This window comes from Mobula hypostoma, chromosome 6 (assembly GCF_963921235.1).
Source record: "Mobula hypostoma chromosome 6, sMobHyp1.1, whole genome shotgun sequence".
NCBI lineage: Eukaryota > Metazoa > Chordata > Chondrichthyes > Myliobatiformes > Myliobatidae > Mobula > Mobula hypostoma.
This window is the reverse complement of record NC_086102.1, coordinates 25712709-25733766: the sequence shown is the minus strand read 5'-3', so window position 1 is coordinate 25733766 and position 21058 is coordinate 25712709. Positions and strand designations below refer to the sequence as shown.

General features: G+C 41.7%; 1 protein-coding gene across 3 annotated transcripts in view; it reads left to right on the top strand.

The window, feature by feature from the left end:
- Nucleotides 1–21058, top strand: part of runx1 (RUNX family transcription factor 1) — a 238526-nt gene that overhangs the window by 180876 nt on the left and 36592 nt on the right. For 2 of the 3 annotated variants that reach the window (XM_063050442.1, XM_063050441.1), the window contains exons 3-5: nucleotides 2226–2470; nucleotides 3236–3392; nucleotides 4436–4540. In XM_063050442.1, coding sequence (XP_062906512.1) covers nucleotides 2226–2470; nucleotides 3236–3392; nucleotides 4436–4540 — 507 coding nt within the window. Of the gene's footprint in view, nucleotides 1–1094; nucleotides 2471–3235; nucleotides 3393–4435; nucleotides 4541–21058 lie in introns of those variants that run through there. The other variant, XM_063050443.1, reaches the window with a different exon arrangement.

Genomic DNA, 21058 nt, shown 5'->3' with positions numbered 1-21058 from the left:
TCTGCCGGCGGCCAGACCATTAATGTCATAATCAAAAATACACAGGCACCAGGAAGTGGCTGTTCCCTCAGTAAGAGATCGGAGTGGAAAGCAGACAGCTTCGTGTAGACTAGTGCCTTAGCCCTCGTGTTTGAACACATTTAAAACGTTATAATTAGAAATTTATAAACAAATAGAACAAGCCTTTAAGCTGCTTTAATTTTGATATACCGCAGGGTGTGCCTACTGATGTCATGTTTTCGCACTTTATGCGTTGTTTTCTTTCAGTCGACATAGATTTTATAAATGATAGTTTCCAAAGTTTTAAGACTCAAAAATATATATTTATCCGGATATAAACTTATGTAAACTAATGCCCAGACTTAGGAATCCACGAGGCATGTGCGCTGTCTGCTCAACTCCTGCACTACAATGTGTGTTTGTGTGCTAAAGTTGTGGAGATAACTTTGAAAACCTGAAATCCCAAAAATAACATAATATTTAGAAATAAAAAAAGCTAAAATTACTGATATAAACTCCAAATCGAATATATGTATAAATATTTAGTTGTCACTACATAAACAGCGCAGTCAAGAAGAAAAAGGTCGCCAATGGGGATTGGATAAACTAAATATTTTCTGTTTTGTTTGGTTATCTGCTTATATTGGATGTATTTGGGGAAATGCACGAAATAAAGGTAATTTCGAACAGGTTTATGGTTCCTTTGCTCAATGGACTTGGAACAGAGGATAATAAACACATTTTGGATTCTGAAAATAACTTTTATTCTGGAGCAAATAAGGTGTGAAAGATTAAAGGCGCTCGAGATTAGTTTACGTTGCAAGATTACTTGGGGATGAGGTTCAGGAAGAAGGAATCCCATTGATGGTAGCGGCGCTTGCTCATGCACGCGCGCACGTCCTGGCGTGGTGCAGCGTTCCGGAACCGCGCACTCCCGGGCGCTTTCGAAAGCACAAAGACGCCTTCTGCGATTGGCTGGAAGCCGTCCAAAGGGTCCGCCCAATCCTTCCTTCCTGGCCGGGCCCGAATTCTAGAACGCGCTGCCAATTGGTTGGTTCATGGGATATGCAAATCTACCGGGTTCGTGCCGACAGCAAGAGATCGCCGGGGGTTTTGTGTAGAAATTCCGAGACATTCACCTTAAATCATAAAGGAGAGAGAGAGAGAGAGAGAGAGAGAGAGAGAGAGAGAGAGAAAGAGAGAAAGAGACAGAGAGAGGGAGAGAGAAAGACTCATTCATAAAGCGCTGAAGTGCTCCTGCTCCTGCCAGCGTAGTGTTCAAATAATTTTATTTTACAACAAGGACAACACCTTAAGAGGAGGAGTGCCGATGCAGAAAAGAGAAGCAAGTTACTTATGATTGGAAAAGTCAATTTCTTCTTTAGGTTTCTCCAGCTGCTCTTCTGAAGTTTAAAAAAGAACTTTAAAGGCTTTGTGTTATTTGGCGCAGTCATCCACAGGGCGGGTGTCTCGTGTGAAGTTCATGTTGGACTGAAGTCTCTCTCTCTCTCTCTGTGCGCTCTGAATTTTGGTCAGGGGATTATATATGTGGTGTTTGCACGTCTCAAACCACAGAAGAGCCACAAGTCTAACCGAGCTGCAAAACCGCGCTACCCCCAAAATAAAGATCTAGAAAGCGAAAGCTGCGAGAATTAAACCGTGGCTGTGGTCGTAGAGAGAAGGGGGAAAAGTAACTTCGAATTATTTTAATTTGAGCAGAGTGAACTGTGGTCTTTTCAACTGCCGGATAAAATCGCCAAGCTTCTTTTATTTAAGAAAGTTGCCTCTTCGTTGTTTTTGAGTTTAATCGGTGATCTGCACGATCAAGCGACAGTTTCAGCGAATATCCTGTCGATATGCTGTGGCAGAGCTGCCGGCTACCAGAACCGCGGTGCAGAACTGAAAATTAAAAAGGGGTCAACAACAGAACGTCTACAGGTGGACACTTCGTGACTTTAACCCGTCACCGAGTCGAACCGATCGTAAACCCCACCTACGCCTGCCGATTGCGACTGAAACTCGCCAGAGACTCGAGCGAAGGCTTCATCTCTCCAGAGACTCCAGGGGTCTGCACTGGGTCGCAGGTGGATTGAGGGAAGGGGAGAGAGAGACGAGGGAGCGAGAGGCAGAGACCCTCGAACAGGCCAAGTTTCTGTAGCTGCCCGGTGTTGAGAATTTTTGTCTTTTGAGATTGCTAAGCTTTGTTGTAATGCGTATCCCTGTAGATACCAACACCAGCCGCCGGTTCACGCCGCCTTCGACAACGCTGAGCACGGCGAAGATGAGTGACTCCCTGCCGCTGGCGCCGCCGGACAGCGCTCTGGGCAAACTGCGGTCGGCGGATCGCAGCATGGTCGACGTGTTAGCTGATCATCCCGGAGAGCTGGTCCGGACCGACAGTCCAAATTTCCTCTGCTCCGTCCTGCCGACTCACTGGAGATGTAACAAGACCCTTCCTATCGCATTTAAGGTAAATCCCGTGTGCTCAGTTTACTTTGGTGGGTTTTACTAGTCGGTGGAACCCACTGGCACCTACAGTGGCTGTAAGTGAACCTTTACTGGGTCTTGTAAAGATTAAAGAGCAAAAAGTTAGCATTGCTGCTGTGTGCTTTAATTATACTACCAAATGTAGATTAATAAATACGGTAAAGTGATTCAAATAATCCCAAACCAATATACAGTAGTGACAGGTCAAGGTAATCTATTTGGGGGTTTAGCCCCTAGGATGAACGTACCCCCAGACTAGCCTTTGTACTGGTCTTCCATAATTTAAGGTTTTTTACACTCTGGATTATAATTACACCCGTTTTCCCAACCCCGCACACCCTCCCCTTTCCCACCCACACACGCGGGCCTTTCCCACACATTTGGCCGGGATTATTGCGCAAAGAACTGCACTTCGCAGAAAAAAAAGACCAAGGGTGTTTTTACAAGAATTGCAGAAATATAAGTAAGAATAGGCCATGCGCCCCTCCCCGTGTATATTCCACCATTCTTGGCTGCTATTTCAACTCCGAGGGACTTTCCTGCACTAATACGTATCCTTTGATTCACATATTCGGGAGTCAGAGCATGGGGGGCGCATTGTGTTTCGACAAGAGGGAGAAAGGGATTATTTGGAGGGTTCAATTTGGCGATAAAGCAGTAGAGGGGTGGGGAGGCGGTGGACTGCCTGGGAGATCCTTTCTCGCCCTGACCTCTCTGTGCCTGACCTGTGCTCCTCTCCCGGATGCAGGTGGTCGCCCTGGGAGATGTTCCTGACGGGACTCTGGTCACGGTCCTGGCCGGCAACGACGAGAACTACTCGGCCGAGCTGCGCAACGCCACGGCCGTCATGAAGAACCAAGTCGCCCGTTTTAACGACCTGCGATTCGTCGGCCGGAGTGGACGAGGTAGTCAGAGCAAACAAAATAAAACAAAACTCATCGCATCGGGAGTTTGTCAGACTTTCGTTGTTGCTCCCCGATTATATAGTTATAATCCTCAATGCATATACTGTACTCGCTCAGAAAGTATCAAGTGGCAGTCATCTGGGCCTGATAAAGAGACAAAATGTAGATTATATCGGGTTTTGTTGATTCTACGTTGTCAGATGGAACTGCCTGCATAATATCTGAGGCTGTTGACAATCCGCTGAGGGACTTGGTGTTACTTTGGTCAGGGGTTGTTATTATTTGGGATGGCGGTTTAGGAATGGGAAGGAGTAGGGTGGGGCGTGGGCGGGGGCGGCGATCTTCGCGGAAACCAAACGGGTACTCAAACGACTTAGTCACAATTTCAAGTGATCCGTTTCGATTCTACGGCTCCATCGTCCTCTCCCCCCATACCCCACTTGGGATTTAAGAGTGGTCCAACCAGCGCCGAAAACCCTCGCTTATTCCAAATATTTTCACCACCTCTTTAGGTTACATTAGGTTGGCTAAATCAACCCGCAATGTTAGCAGCCGAATTTACAATAAATTTAAGGCAATTAAAATGCCAACTAATCTGTACTACATTTTACTGCTATATTTGCATAAGAACACAAATTAATTTTTTAAAAAAACCTTGTTAAAAATTAGGTATTTTGTGGACAGAAGGAAACTGGGATTAAATAATCTTTTTTTAAAAAAAAACATATTGCAAAGGATACTCAATGAATTCAATAAAACATTTGCCTCCCCTTATGCTATAAATGGCGATGTAGTCTTCTAACGCCACAGAAAATTTCCAGTGATTGGATTCTATTAATGGAAAAGAGTTAACACTTACAAAGAACTGGAAATGTGATGAAAGCATGCTGTGACACTCGATTAAAATATTTAGATATGCATTAACAGTAGAAGTGTTGATTTCGGCCTGATTTTTTTATTAATACGAGTAACGTATTCCAATTATTGCTTAAACCTTCCTCGTCTCTGTAACCTGCTCATTGATTGCTGTGCCCGTGTTTCAGGGAAGAGTTTTACGCTGACCATCACGGTGTTTACAAACCCTCCTCAAGTCGCCACTTACCACAGGGCCATCAAGATTACCGTGGACGGACCCAGAGAGCCCAGGAGTGAGTACCCGAGTTGTCCTTGCTTTAACCGAGCGCACCGGGTTTAGGTGTTGACTCCTTTACAATATTTCCATAATGATGCGGCAGGATGGGGACATTTCCAGAATTGTTTTCTGTGTTTTGCGTCTCCTTGAGTCGTTCAAATGCAACCTAATGTCACATTTTGCAAACGCACTAGGAGTTATCCGCTGTTGGGTCGAAGATGTCAAATACCAACAGACAGGTGACTTCTGTTTATTTTAAAGGCAAGCTAAATGTTTTATAAAACAGTAAAGCTTCTCGATTCACGACGATAGTTTCGCTGTACATAGGCGGGTGCATATAGTTATGGGTGCAAATCAAATATCCGGAGCCTTCAAGTGAATACAAACCGTAATGGGACGTCTGGCGAGTATTTTAGATAATTCTGTCATCGGATAAATGAACTATTCATATACCGAAAGATTCTCAACCTGTTATTAGAATGATTTTCATGATTCTGTGAGACTTACTGGTGGCCAGTTTGGTGAAGTTTTATTCATAAATTATTATATAGAAACATTAATGGCATTAAGGTGTAAAACATATCCGTACAAGACTTTTAAAATTAAATGTAATTTGAACGTGTATTATATCTTCACACATCATTGGGCGTTTAAGAAAATATTACATTCGGTACACGTATAATGCAAACACTATACCCAAATAGTTCAACTAAAGATTCTTTCTATTTAAGTATTCAAATATTGTGGAATTCTATTCCTTACAGTAATCAAAGACAGTTCACGGAGATCCTTAATTCGCCTTATATCGGATGATGTTATGCTTTTTTATAAACTGCGGGCTAGGGAATTTTCCGACTATCTTGCGTCCATTAGTAGAAGCAGATCCAGTAGTAAATTATTAAGGAAAGTTCACCTGCTAACAACAAACAGCCTACTGTATAGATCACTGCAGTCACGTTTGACTCAGTTTTGAAGTAATTGTTGCGAAATCTATTGCTGGAAGTTAGTCTCACATAATTAATACTTGGTCAGTTTTTAAACATTACCAGGCCATAGCAACGGAATCTCATTATATGTAATTAATAACAATTGCAGCTATCAATATTTTTACAGAAATGCCCACTATTAACGCCTGGCAACCTGAATAATTATCTAACTGGTAAGATAAGCAGTACATTGTGAATGATTTGTACACATATTCTTCTCAAACATTAGCTCTTGTTATTGAAGAAACTTGATATATTCCGCTGCAAAGATTAATCTAAGCCAAATCAGAGTGTCAATAAAATGACTGTTTTTTAATCTGATAAGTTTATTTGATACTTCAACAGGAATGTGGAGTAAGTATATTTTCTCGGGGTAAATATGAAAAAGTAAAGCTTCCACGATTGTACATATTTAAAAATTACATAAGCAAGGCTAGTTGTAGAAGCTTAAATAAACGAAACACACCATTGCTTTAATATTCCAATTCTTAAAGGCACTTAGAAATTTTGTAACGTAAGATATGGAATTACTACCTTAAATGTGGTGTTATTTTTAGGCATTTTATAAAGATGTGACAAACAGAAGAGAACGGCAATGATGACCTGTAAGGAGGGCACAGTTACAAAGGAATACTACAGTCATTTTTGAGATGATTTGATGCAATGATTCTAACTAAAATGCAGAGTGTATTATTTATTAATAATTTCACTCTGTTTCTTTATATTTCCTGCTTTGCGGCCAAATACGTGGTGTTTCTTCAGTAACAAACACCAAAGTGTGCGAAGAATATGTGTACAAATATTTCAAAATGTATTTGTGTAATTATTTAGACATTTATTTAGCTTGTCGGGTGACAGTATTTGATAGCCATAACTGTTATTAATTAATATGCTTCAGCAAATTCAGCTTTCATAGTTTCAACCATCACGAATACTTTCCTTCTGGAAATGTATTACTTTGAGTTTAATTTCAGTCTTTGGCAATGCTTAATATACCAAGCTAAACATACCAACAAAAGCCTGAAATGATTTGCTCTACTTCATTTCAAAAAGAAGAGATTAATAATTCCACTGATCCTTCCCTTCAAACATTTTTTAAAATTCTGTCTCTCTTTGCCAGCACATTGTATTCAGTCAGAAGAATTTTATCTTGTATATCTAGAAGCCTTGAGATTCTTTATGTGGTTTGCACATGCAATGGGTAGTGATGATGACTTTCTGATTAAAAGAATATGAAAAGATACAGCTTGTTTCAAGGACTATCGTATTTTCTAAAATGCGAATAATTATACTGTTACAAAATATTTACATTTATTATGAAGTTAATTTATTAAAGTAACTATTAGTAAATGTTAGTTTATTTTCTGTACTTTGAAGTGTAAATTCTGTATTGTAAAATATAAATCAGGTTTAAATCTAAAAACAATCTCCACTAGAATAATAAATACAGTACTTCAAAATTATCTGAATATTTGTTTCCATCGAAGTTGCCTGACCTGCTGAGTTCCTCAAGCATTTTGTGTGTGTTGCATAAGGTTTCTATATTTACATGGAATTACAATAACATATAAAATACAATTAGGGTTTTTGGGGGGTTGATATGGAATTAGTAATGTTATAAATAGCAGATTATCCTTCCATACATTAATCAAAACCACAGAATTACCTTTGATCTTGTGTTTGGTAAACATCAGAGGAACCAACAGATTTCAGATAAAGATTCAGCTCACTTCATTGCCAAACCACAGAGCTGAGTCAAAGTGCTCTCTATAAACCAGAGCTGTGATAAATTCATTAACAATGAATGCGAAGAAAATGGAAGGATTATGGATATTGTGTAGGCTGAAGCGATTAATTTAGTTGGCCGTTTGATTACGTATTTAATTGGTCTGGCACAGCATCGTTGGCCGAAGGGCTGCTCCTTTGTTGTACTGCTCTATGTTCTAACAATATGCCATCAGTTTGCATAGCTGATCAACGAACCAAAGACTTATTAATGATTGTAGAGGAAATTGTGATTTGATATCTAAAGTTATAAGTTAATATTATTATAATTTGGACTCTTTCAATTTAAAAATGACACAAGTTGTAGGATACTTTTAGGGTAGAAGTATATCTATTTACCTAAGTAAGCCCTTACCCTACTGGGGAGCACTCTGCCGATAGCAGTTCGCCAGAGTCCTCTGTCTTGGGTCACCTTTTCAAGATGTCCCTGAGTGTAGCCCATCTTCAAAGACCCTTCCGCTCCCAGGAATAAGGTCTTTGGTGCTTCTGTTGGCATTTCTGTAGCTCTGGGCTTTTATGGGATGCCCAGCCCTCCTCCTTTCGCTTGGGTTTGGGACCATCCATGGTGGAGTTAAGATAGAAGTATACATATTGATTAGCTATTTCATCGCCTAAACAATTATTTTACCTCAAAATACTTTAAAAACAGTGAGAACGGAAGTGATAGAAAGAGTAGTTAGGGCAAGTGGCTTCAAAAGCCAGTATTTTGCTGCCTTTGGGTCTTTTTATTGGTTTGGTTTCTATACAGGTAAGTGAAGAAATTTACAGGGCATTATATCACATCAAATCCTTTACTACAACAGCAAGTCATGCTGAAAATTTTACTATGCCTTGCCAGATTTGACAGTGCTGTGATAAAGAATGATACTTGGAATTGGGAAGCCAAGGCTTCAAGTATAAATAACGTACTGTGAAGTATCTAGCTTTTTTTTTACCAGAAATGACTGTTGAAACTCCAAACCCAGATAGTAATCAAAATTAAATTTAAATATTCCAAAATGAAAGTCCTCTTGAAAAAAGTATTTTGCTTATTTTATCTTTTCTTAAAATTGTGGATGGTAGAAGCCAACTCTGATCGCAAATTTAACTATGGTTTGTAAATAAAGCAGGTTCATTTTAAATCTGACAACTAGAATTGCGAAAAGCACAAGAATTGCTAATAAGTTTCAAGGCACTTCATTTTTTTTAAGTCACAACTTTCACCAAATTCAATATAAAGTGCTATATTTAAAGTTACAAATTTTGATAATATTTAGCTCTTGATTCCTGGGATTTTTATCATATGCTGAACAGTGTGAGATGCAAGGAGACTACTGATGATGTACTTTGGCTGCACAGGGTTGTATAAATATAGAATGATTTATGGACTAGATCAGTATTTGGTACTTATACAGATGACAAAATCTAGAAAACAATTTTATATTTTTGATGTTATTTGACTTATTCACTCAACTGCCGTGAATTATTTAAATGCCATTTTGTCACAGATTTCTATTTACCATATTTTAGATGCTAATTTAGTCTTGGTTAGTTCATTCCAAGTGGTAATTTTACATATGTAAATAATAAAAGTCTATCAGATGGTGAACCTGTGGAATTCACTGCCACGGATGGCTGTGGAGGCCAAGTCATTGGGTTCCTTAAAGACAAGGTTGATGGTTTTTTAATTATTAAAGATGTCAAGGATTACGGGAAGACAGGAGAATGGAGTTTTGAGGGATAATAAACTTGCTGTGATGAAATGGTGGAGTAGGCACCATGGGCCAAATGGCCTAATTCTGTACCTATATCTTTTGGTCTTCTGGCTTTTGGCAGCATGTTTGTCTGAAGTTGAGTTTGAACATATTCTTGCCATCCCCTACATGTGCAGACATCAAAATTTGAAGCTTTTCAGAGAACCTTTGGTAGACTCAGAAAGCCTGAAATCAGAGAGAACTGGGATTGGGAGGGCATGAGGTTTGGCATTGACTGGAGTCATCTTTGTGACATCATTTCCTCATGATGCTCATTGGCATTATCATTGCTGTCTTTATTAACAATCTGGAGAGGTGACCTTTGAACGCATGAATGGTGTGTCAGGTGTCTAAATCAGGTCAGAATTTGGATGTTCTGTGATGAATGGTTTGTTTACCTGTTAGTTCATTGCCTGCTCTGCATTATTTTCCAATCAGATCTGTAATACAATTCTCGCCACTTGTCTGTTAGTGTGCAGTCAAAAAGACTCTCCATATTAAAGCAGAGATTATTACTTCATTTATTGTCTTTAGCATCTAACCTGCTAAGACTGCAGTATATTTTGCCACTGCTACAATTCACTCAGCCACCTTCAGAAGTAGCATCAGATTCATGACTCTGAAGGAGGTGTGAGTTAAGAAACATCTCCACTTCTAATTTTCCTTCCAAGTCACACAAAATTCTGACATGGAAATATTTACTTGTTATTTCATTGCTGCTGAGTCAAAATTATGGTTGTGTCTTCAGGGGGTTAAAGTTCAAGTTCAAATTACATTTATTATCAAAGTACATATATGTCACCATATAGAACCCAGAGATTTCTTCTCTTGCAGGCATACACAGTAAATCCAAGAAACACAATAGAATCATTACCCGACAGAACAGACAAATAATCAATGTGCAAAGGGCAGCAAAATGCAAATACGAAAGAGAAAAAAGATAAACATGAACATGAGATGAAGAGTCCTTGAAAGTGCGACTGTAGGTTGTGGGAACAGCTCCGTGATGGGGTGGGTGAAGCTGCGAGAAATTATCCGGTCTGGTTCAAGAGCCTGATGTTTGAGGGGTAATAACTGTTCCTGAACCTGCTGGTGTGAGTTCTGAGTCTCCTGTCCTTCTTCCTGCTGGCAGCACTCGACAGTATGGTTCAAAGTTTAAAGTTCAAGGTAAATTTATTATCAAAGTACATGTACAGTATGTCACCATATACAATCCAAACATTCATTTTCTTGTGGGCATACTCAATAAATCCATAATTGTAACAAGTCTTCAGCACAATGATTGCAAACATTTCAAAGCCATTTCTTACCATTACAGTATCTGTTTGGCGGTGAGAGCTGGTAAAAAGTACCAATATCCCAAAGAAAAATGCTTTACTGGGGACAGAACATTGCCCACATTGAATTTGCTGCTAGTTATGCCCACTTAGTTTCCTCAGTGAAATTTGGAAATGCATTTATGGAGTTAGCATTGGCTTATATCTCAGGAACGTACATCTAAAGAAGGGTCGGTTTATAATCTCATCTGTGGAGCAAACAATTGAGTATGCTTCACTAGAATTGGTGCCACATTGCTGATATGTAGAGATCTACTGTAGTTAGTAGCTAGTTGCAGTTTTCTAATTATTCTTATCTTAGAGAGCAGTACCACGCATTGTTGAAACAGTTACTTATTTTTATTTCACAAACAAGAGAAAATCTGCAGATGCTGGACATCCAAGCAGCACACACAACATGCTGGAGGAACTCAGCAGGCCAGGCAGCATCTATGGAAAAGAGTACAGTCGATGTCTCGGGCGAAGACCCAGTCCTACCGAAGGGTCTCGGCCCGAAACGTCAACTGTTTTTCTCTTTTCCATAGATGCTGTCTCACCTGCTGAATTCCTCCAGCATTTTGTGTGTGTGTTGCTTTATTTTTATTTATTTATTTATTGGGATACAGCGTGCAACAGGCCCTTCCAGCACTTCAATCCCTGCCACCAGCAACCTTCAATTTAATCCCAGCCGAATGGCGGGAATATTTACAATGACCAATTAACCTGCCAACCGGTATGCCATAGGACTGTGGGAGGAAAACTGAGTCACCCAGAAGAAACCCACATGGTCAGAGGGAGAAAGTACAAACTCCTGACAGACTGCGGTGTGAACTGAACGCGGATCACTGGTACTGTAAAGCATTGTGCTAACCACTCCGCTACCATGCTGCCCCAAAATTTGTGAGGTCCCCCCGATCTATAATATTTGTGTATAATAACTTCATAGGTTATTTGACAGTTCTGTCCATAAAACGAGCTATCAGTGAAAAAATTATCATAGATTTTTAGGAATTCTGTTTCACAAATTGGTTGGATGGTATCTTAAAAAATATTTCAGTATTATGAAATAATTTCCTGGAAATAAAGTGCTTTCCCCTGATTATATTTAGATTGCGCTGAAAGTGCCAGTCAGACCACAATCCACTCAGACAGGGCAGTACTGTGGTGCTTCAGTGATCCTTGTTGAATCCTAAACTCGGTGATTTCTAAATGTCTGTCCTCCTGGTGATTGTGTGGGATTCTCCGAGTGCTTTAATCTCCTCACACATCCTAAAAACATACAGTTTGGTTGATGAAGTTGCCACATAAATTGTCCCTAGTAGATTAGGGACTAGGGGCTCCCTATTGTGTATAGTTCTGGTCACCGAATTATAGGAAAGATGTCAATAAAATTGAGAGAGTACAGAGGAGATTTACTAAAATGTTGCCTGGGTTTCACCTCCTAAGTTACAGAGAAAGGTTGAACAAGTTAGGGCTTTATTCGTTGGAGCGTAGAAGGTTGAGGGGGGACTTGATAGAGGTGTCTAAAATTATGAGGGGGATTGATAGAGTTGACGTGAATAGGCTTTTTCCATTGAGAATGGGGGAGATTCAAACAAGAGGACATGAGTTGAGAGTTAAAGGGCAAAAGTTTAGGGGTAACATGAGGGGGAACTTCTTTACTCAGAGAGTGGTAGCTGTGTGGAATGAGCTTCCAGCAGAAGTGGTTGAGGCAGGTTCGATGTTGTTGTTTAAAGTTAAATTGGACAGCTATATGGACAGGAAGGGAATGGAAGGTTATGGGCTGAGTGCAGGTCGGTGGGACTAGGTGAGAGTAAGAGTTCGGCACAGACTAGAAGGGCCGAGATGGCCTGTTTCCGTGCTGTAATTGTTATATGGTTATATGGTTATTAGAGGATGAAGTTGGGGGGAGTAAATGTGTTAGGATAGGGTGTTTGACTAAATAAGATGGTGACATGGTGGTACCACTGCCTCGTGGCACCAGAGTCATGGGTTTACTCTGGATCTCCAAAGGTGCCCAATTTGTGTTAAATTTGAAAATTCTCCCTATTACCATATCGGTTTCCTCTGTGTGCTCCAGTTTCCTTCCTCTTGCTTGGTTAATTGGCCTCTGTAAGTTGCCTATAGTGTGTGTGTGCGCATGGTAGAATCTGGAGGGAGTTGCAAATGAGGTGATAATAAACACAAGAGATTCTGCACAAGAGGACAACACAGATGAAATGCTGGAGGATCTCAGCAGGCCAGGCTGCATCTACAGAGAGGAACAAACAGTTGATGTTTTGGGCCAAGCCTGAAATGTTGACTGTTTATTTCTCTGCATAAATGCTGCCTGAGCTGCTGAATTCTTCCAGAACTTTGTGTGGGGAGAATAAAAGTATAGGACTAGTGTTGGTGTTTAGTGTGGGCTTGATGAGCCTATTTTCATGCAGTACCTCTGCATCTCCATGGATATGCAGGCACTTTGATTTAAATCTTCAGCGATATTTAAACGGCTGAATTAAACTAGCATCTGAGCGGAGAATCTTTTTTTTCATGCCCAATTTGCCTATTCCTTCATCATCTGTATCATGTCCAGATTTTTAAAGAAACACCTCAGGTTTTCCTACCTTTTGGGTCTGGATGGTTTACTTTCTCACTGCGTAGTTCACTGTGGTGTACCACAGATGAGGAGGTATAATACACTGCAAACAAAGTGATTATTTCATGGTAATCGTGGATAAATTTATCATGGAAAATCACAATATATCGCTAATAGGTACTCTCTACTAGTGTGAGGAGTCTTACTAGCTCTTAAAGCAATCAAAGTTAGCCACATTATGTATATTGCCACTAGTATTGTAGACTTCATACCATTATAGTAATAAAGATAAAGTCATGCCATTGAATCATTTTTACTAATCTTTCCAAGCCCCAAACAATTTTACATTCATCTGACTTCAGCAATTTTTAAAAAATGACCAATAACTTGAGAGAAGAATTGGATTTGGATTTAATACCCATACTGTCATTGTAACCAAATGAAATTGGCATATTAGTGTCTGGCCCATTGCATTTTAGCTTGAAACCAGTGCACTATGTGTGTATTGCTGGAAGAATCCAGTCAGCATCAGTTAAATGTACAAAGATATTTATGGTGTCAGGAGTATTATTCATTCCTGTACAAACTGTCAGGTGCGTGACTGCCAAAAAGACATCAATGAATGAGATAATGTTAGGCAGCCTGTGTTAGTATGCTCTGCAGGAATGATGATATTGGTCAATCCAATGTCACTTTAAAATGTGATGTATTTGAATCCTAGAAGAATTCCCACACAGTGACTGACCTAGTTTAGCTCTATGTAGATCTTAGATAATGCAAGCCAAGAAATTAATGTTTCTAATCAGCATGCAAATAATTAGCACCTTCGTATGACCTTTCTCTATCATAACACCATTTGGAATAAGCAAGGTCTCTGTTAAAATAATGATGAGTGAATAACATATATTAAACTCAATGAATGTGTTCTACAGCCGAACGCACGCCATTACTGATACTGGCTAATGTCATTCTACTGCTATTCCAACAGAAACATTCATTTATTTAAAATGAATAGATAAACATCCATAAAAAATAGTGAACCAAGAACTGGCTTACAGCATTACTGCCAAAATATACCCTTGACTGTTTGTTTGCCAGTACCAATTAATAGATTTGCAAATTTAGAATACTTGCATAACAAGCTTCTGTCCAAGAAATTACAGTCTGCAATATTATTTTTGTGCTAATATCATAAATTATCTTTTTGGGTCTCAAGAAGTCTACTGTATTATAGTTATGCTCTCATCCAGTTGAGGCATAAACGTTCTGAAAGCGTCACATGGATGGAAAGCACTAACAACTTTTTTTTACAGTTAAAGCTGGGGCAGAAACCTGTCTGGCTTGAGAGCTTGGCATTATCAGACTGAGCAATCTTTATGACTGGTTATATGGAAGGCTTATGAATTAAAGTCTTTCATACATAAATAGTTTATTCAGGGCTTTGAGCTGTTTAAAAGCTATTCTACTTGTTTTGTAGGAGAGAAAAGGCATCATGTCAAGTTATCCTAAAAATCTTCATAACCTATTAAATACTAGCTTTCGGAGTGCAGGCTCTGTTCTAATGTGGGAAATACAGTGCTGTGCAAAGGTCTTAGGCACATGTATATATAGTTAGGATGCCTAAGACATTTGCACAGTACTGTGTCTGTCAATGTAGAGTGGAGAGCAAGTTTGTCAATCTGGTGGGAGCAAGGGATGTTGGGAATGGCAAAGGTACAGCACCGTGGGGGGGGTGAGGTGGTGGTGTGGGACAAGTGGCAGAGAAGGAGTGCCAAGGGCAGGTTGTGGTATGGGTGCAGACACACCCAGCCCTGAGACAACCTGGTAAGGTCACTTGATTCCAAACAATTGGTTTATTGATCATTACAGAATGTCTCTCTGGTGTTTCCCGCTCCCTCCCCTCTCCCTTCCCCTTCTCCCAACCATGATTCCCCTCTCCCTGTCCCCTTCCCATTCTCAGTCCATAATAGAGACCCACATCAGAATCACGTGTGGCATGAAATTTGTTTTGTTCCTTAGTGGCAGTAGTACGATGCTTTATATAAAATTACAGCACAGTGCAAAAGTCTTAGGCACATACAGCTATATTTGCACAGTGCTGTAGTTGTCTATAATATTTATTGTCTGTACATAACTGCCCTTGAGAAAGTAGTGGGAAGGCTTCTTGAAAATCTGCAGTCCTTTAGGTGAAGGTGTGTCAATGACTTGGATGACAGAATTGATGGCTTTGTAGCCAAGTTTGTGGGTGGTGTGAAGATAGGTGAAGATTCAGGTTGTGTCGAGGCAGCAAGGAGGCTGTAAAAGGAGTTGAGCAGAGTAGGAGAATGGGGAAAGAAGTGGCACCTACATATGTCATGATTTTTCTTTTGCAGCAGTACAGTGCAATACCTGTAATCATTGCAGTAGTGTGCAAAAGCCCCAGGCTCCATAGCTATGTATCTGCCTGTGAGTTTTGCACAATAGCCAATTTGTGCATTGTAAGTTCTTATAAGCAGCGCCGAGTGACGCAGATTGAGAAATAAACATTGAGCAGGCCATCAAGTGAGGCTTTTTTGCATCATTTTGAGGCAGTGTCCGAGGATCTTTTGAAAACCATTTGACAGAGCAGATGGTGTCACAGTTGAATGCCTCAGCTCTGGCAGTAGAACTGCAGCATAGCATTCCCTCAAGTTGTCTGACATCTTCGTGTTCAAATGTCTGAAATCAGACTTCATCCCACAGCCTCCTGATTCAGAGGCAAGACTGCCACCACAGCTAAGGTGCAAAGAATCTTAGTGTTGTGTTTCATGGACTAAAAGCATTTATGTGTTTGCAAGTACATATATATCGATCTATTTGGTGTAGCTACATGTGTAGAAAGATACCCATAAATATGTTGGTATGTTGGAGTGGAAAGATAAAGATTAGCTTCACTTGTCACATATACATGGAAACATCGAAGCGTACAGTGAAAGGCGTCATTTGCGTGAACTCGAATCAGAGAGGATTGTGCCGGGGGCAGCCCTTAAGCATCACCATGTTTCCAGCACCAACATACAGTTTACTAACACCAACCCTGACTAAGCATCTTTGGAATGGGTGAGGAAACCGGAGCACACGCGGGAAACCCATGCAGCCACGGGGAGGAGGTGCAAACTCCAGAGGGAACTGAATCCCAATCACGGTGAAGCGATCGCGCTAACTGGTACACCGCCATGTTATGGCCATGTGTATGCCTGTGCATTTGTGTATGAGTGTGTGATTGTGTGCGTGCGTGTGTCTGAAGTCACAGAGTTGCAGATTACTGAAAAAGACCCATCAGACCCAACATGCCCATGCCAATCATCTTGCGTAATCACATTTGCCCGCATTAGGTTGCATCCTTCCATGCCTTGCCTATTCAATTGCCTATTTGTGTGTGTGTGTGTGTGTGTGTGTGTGTGTTTGCAGGCATAGGTGTGTGACCAGATGTGTATATGTGCAGATGTGCATGTGTTTGTGTGTGTGTGGGGGGGTGGTGGTGGGGGGTGTGAGTGTGGGTGGAGGATAGCTCGCAGCAGATGTGCTGCATATGTGTATGTTTTTCAGTGCACTTGAGCGTGTGTTTGTCGGGGGGGGGTGCTCTATATAAGTGTCTGTGTGTGGGCGGATATGACTGTGTGTGGTGGTGTGTGAGTGTTTATGAAAGCCGAGCAACTAAACAAACAGACGGGCCGTTTTGCTTGGTTCTCACAAACTTGCTCAGTTCTCATAAGGTTAATGCTGAGAATTATACGGCGACATAGGTTCATCTGGTTCTAGCTGCAAAGCCAACTGGAGTCCATCCAAGCAATATGATACATTCTTACTAAATAAATGAGCATCATTATTCTATCGTGATTTAAACATTTACAGCTCCTTCTTGTAATGTGTCTCCACTACAATGGTGACCATACGACTTTCTCCCAAATTATTGCGTTTGTCGTATTTAGGCAATATGAGTGGAAATGAAGATTAAATGACATTCAATTTAAAGTAAATTTAGAGATACATCACAGATATAGGTCCTTTCAGCCCAATAACTCTGCATAGCTCAGCTACATCCGTGTGATTAATTAGCCTCCTAACCCGTATGCCTTTAGACTGTGAAAGGAAGCCCACATGCTGGCTGGGAGAACGCACCTACCCCTTACAGACATCAGCAGCGGAATTGAACCCAAGCCGCTGTTATAACCATATAAAAATTACAGCACATAAACAGGCCATCTCTGCCCTTCTAGTCCGTGCCGAACTCTAACTCTCACCTAGTCCCACCGACCTGCACTCAGCCCAATATAACTATATGCTAACACGATGCTACCAAGTGCCAGAGCCGGGTTTGATCCTGTCCACCAGTGCTGTCAGTGTGGAGTTGGCATGTTCGTCCCCCCGCAACCCCCCGGGCCATGTGTGTTTCCCTCGGGAGCTCCGCGTTAAGGTAGGTTATGTACATGGATTGTGGGAAGTAAGTATGTTTGCATTTTAACTGGGGCCATGCTCCAATTAGCTTGAACAGCATTTTTACATCCCAGCAACAATCTACACCACCCTTTCTTTGGAATCTGCTTCTGGGAAAGAGTAAGTTATAGTATCGTCCCAATGGTGCTCTCCTGCCATGAAGGAGTAACCTACTTTGCCTGTGGACAAATACACTCCGAGGCCACTTTATCAGGCACACCTGTACACCGGCTCGTTAATGCAAATATCTAATCAGCTAATCACGTGGCAGCAACTCAGTGCATCAAACCATGAAGACTTGGTCAAGAGGTTCAGTTGTTGTTCAGACCAAACAATAGAATGGGGAATAAATGTGATCTAAGTGACTTCCATCCCGGAGTGACTGTTGGTGCCAGATGGGGTGGTTTGAGTATTTCAGAAACTCTTGATCTCCTGGGACTTTCATGCACAATAGTCTCAAGAATTTATAGAGATTGGTGCGATAAACAAAAAACATCCAGTTCTGTGGGCACAAGGGCCCTTTTAACGAGAGAGGTGAGAGGAGAATGGCCAGATTGGCTCAAGCTGACTGGAAAGCAACAATAGCTCAAATAACCATGCAAATGGTGTGCAGAAGAGCACATCTGAATGTACAACATGTCAAACCATGAAGCGACTGGGCTATGACAGAAGACCACACCGGGATCCACTCCCGTAAAGTGCCCACTGATTATGTGTTTATTCTTGAATGTGCTACAATTAGCTTGAACAGAATTTTGTACATCCCAACGACCAATTGTGACATCCTTTCTTTGGCATGGACAGAGCATCTGCTTCAAGCTGATTTTGGAGATTGGGGAAGTGTGAGTTGTAGGAACAGCCGAGCAGTGCTCTCCAGCCATGAGAAAGTGGCCTACCTTGCCTGTGGACAAATTTATGGACACTGCAAATTGTCTGCTGTCAACGAAGGGAATCTCATCTGGGGCAGCAGGGCAGTAGCATTGTTAATGTAAAGGTGGGCTGGCTGGGAACTTCACGAACCTTCATTTCATCCTTCAAGATTGGCTTTGCGGCTACTACACAGCTGGCGTGAAGGCTGTGATATATGATATCGATTCCTTGAGGTGGTCCTGCAGCTGAAGTTAAATCCTGAACTGACACGTGTTTGGCTGTGGCAGGTTCTTCTGCACATTGCTGTTGACACGAAGCCAGCACAACTGAGCCGCCCGTGCACGGCACTGTGCAGAACAGTCCGCCTGTGTCCTGACTCGTACCATCTCACTCACCGTCAGCTCTGTGCACAATGCTTCACAGAGGTGGCTAGCCCATGAGCCCGTCCTTCACCCTGCTTCTACAAAAGCTTTACTGGCTGAACGGCATCAGGGACCTCTGCACTCCAGCCATATTTGGCGAACCTAGAATTAGGGGACATGACTTCAGAGTAAGGAGAAGCACAGAGCACATCAGCCCACTGAGTCGGTGCCAACTACCAAGCACCCATTTCCTTTAACCTTGCACCAATCCTGTTCTCTTATTCTCCCCACATTTCCCTCAACTTCTCCCCTCCCCCAGATTCTCTCACCTCCACACAGAGGGCAATAGAGCACTCAAGGGGGTCCCAGACACGTCCGGGGATCATGGAGACTCCACACAGATAAGCACTGGAGGTCGGGATTGAACCCAGGTCACTGGCACTGCCACACCGCTGTAGCATCTGTTTAGTGTGGAGGAAGTTAAGCAGGAATTTATCTTCTCAGAGTGTCAACAACCATTGGAATTCTTCGACCGTGAAGAGGTGTGGTGTCCATATCACTGAATATCTAAAACTGACAAAGAGGCGGCACGGTAGCGTAGTGACTAGCGTAACGCTTTTCAGCACCAGTGACTGGGTTCACTTCCTGCCACTGCCTGAAAGGGGTTAGTACGTCCTCCCCGCGACCGCGTGGGTTCCCTCCGGCCGGTACGTCCTCCTCGCGACCGCGTGGGTTCCCTCCGGCCGGTACGTCCTCCCCGCGACCGCGTGGGTTCCCTCCACTGCTCCAATTTTCTCCCACGGCCCAAAGACTTACGGGTTAGTGTTGGTAAGTTGTGGGAATGTTATGTTGGCGTCAGAAGCATGGCGACAAGTAAAGCTTATCTTTAGATAGATTTTTGGACTACAGGGAAATCGACGTCCATGGGGAACAAGCGAAGGGGAGCTGAGAGCAACACCAGATTAGCCATGATGTTGTGGATCAATAGAAGTGGCTGAAGAGACCACACACCCTCCTCATGCTCCTATTTTGTATCGTAATCCCCTCTTCCCACTTTGTCTTTCGAGAATGACTTGCATCAACTCTGCCTTTGAGCATCGGAGGTCAACATAGGACGTGCAAACTCCATTACAGGAGGTGTGGCTCATGGGACTGGTGGTAATTTGTGTAGCATCTGCTGCTCGGGGTTCATCATCTCCTCGTTCTCAACACTATCCCAGATGCTCCTTCTTCACTTTGAGAGCTCGTGCACCAGAGATTCCCAGGAAATCTATAGGGATATCAATAGCATTCCTTCACAGAAACTTTGAGCACATCCTTGAGTAATTCCGCCCACAACAAAACTTGGAACAGAGTGCCCGTTTTGGGAGTGTAGAGTCTGGTAATTTGTGGCCATATCATTTGCCTACCTGACATCACTCCGTACATGACTAGGTTTGCTTTGAGTGCTCCAGGTTCCTCTCACCTCACAATCTTATAAGAAGAATTAGTGGAGTGCAGAGGGCACTTACCAGAATACAGTCTGGTTTGGACAGCATTTCTTATGAGAATTGTTTGAATGCGATAGGGTTCTTTGAAGCAAAAGAAGTTGTGAAGTGACTTGATTGGGCTGTCCAAGACAATAACAAGCACAGATCAAGTGGACATCCAGAAATATTTTCCCAGGGTGGAAAAGGCTAATACGAGGGGTATAACTTTAAGGTGATTTTAGGAAAATATAGGGGGATATTAGTGGTAGTTTTATACACAGAGAGTGGTAGGTGCATGGAGTGCATTGCCGGGGATGGTGGTAGAGACAGAGGCATTAGGAACAGTTAAGAGACTGTTAGATAGACACATGGATGAAAGTGAAATGATGGCTTAGGGGAAGGGAAGAGTTAGGTTGATGTTAGAGTAAGTTAAAAGTTTAGCACAACACCGTATACCAAAGGACTTGTACTATGCTGTACCACTCCATGTTCTCTGACACCAGCCTATGTCAATTATCCAAACCCTGGCAGCTGTACCTCCGGCAGGATGTACTGTGAGCTCTGGAATTCTTATCCGAGGTACGTCCAACTCTCTACTTCGGTCCTTTTCATTAAGGTATTCTTTCACTTGCTCTGGTATCTGTTTATCTGAGCCTAGTGTTAAATTTTGTTTGATAATGTCCCTGTGATATTTCATTACATTAACTTTGTGCAACTTACTGCTGGTTTGGTAATTGTATTTAAATCTCACAACTAAATATTACTGAAATGAAGTGTGAAAATTGAAACTGCATTGGGGCCTACAAGCTTCAGATTTTGCACTATTATTAATCTTCTGAACAAGTCAGTCACAGGTTTGCGGATGCAGCTATAGGCATTGGTCTCAAACTGTTTAATTTTCCCTCTGCTGCTCCCTTTAAACATCATCAAGGATTGTGCCTTATTCTTCTCATCATTCTGAGCCTTGTAGCTCCAATGAC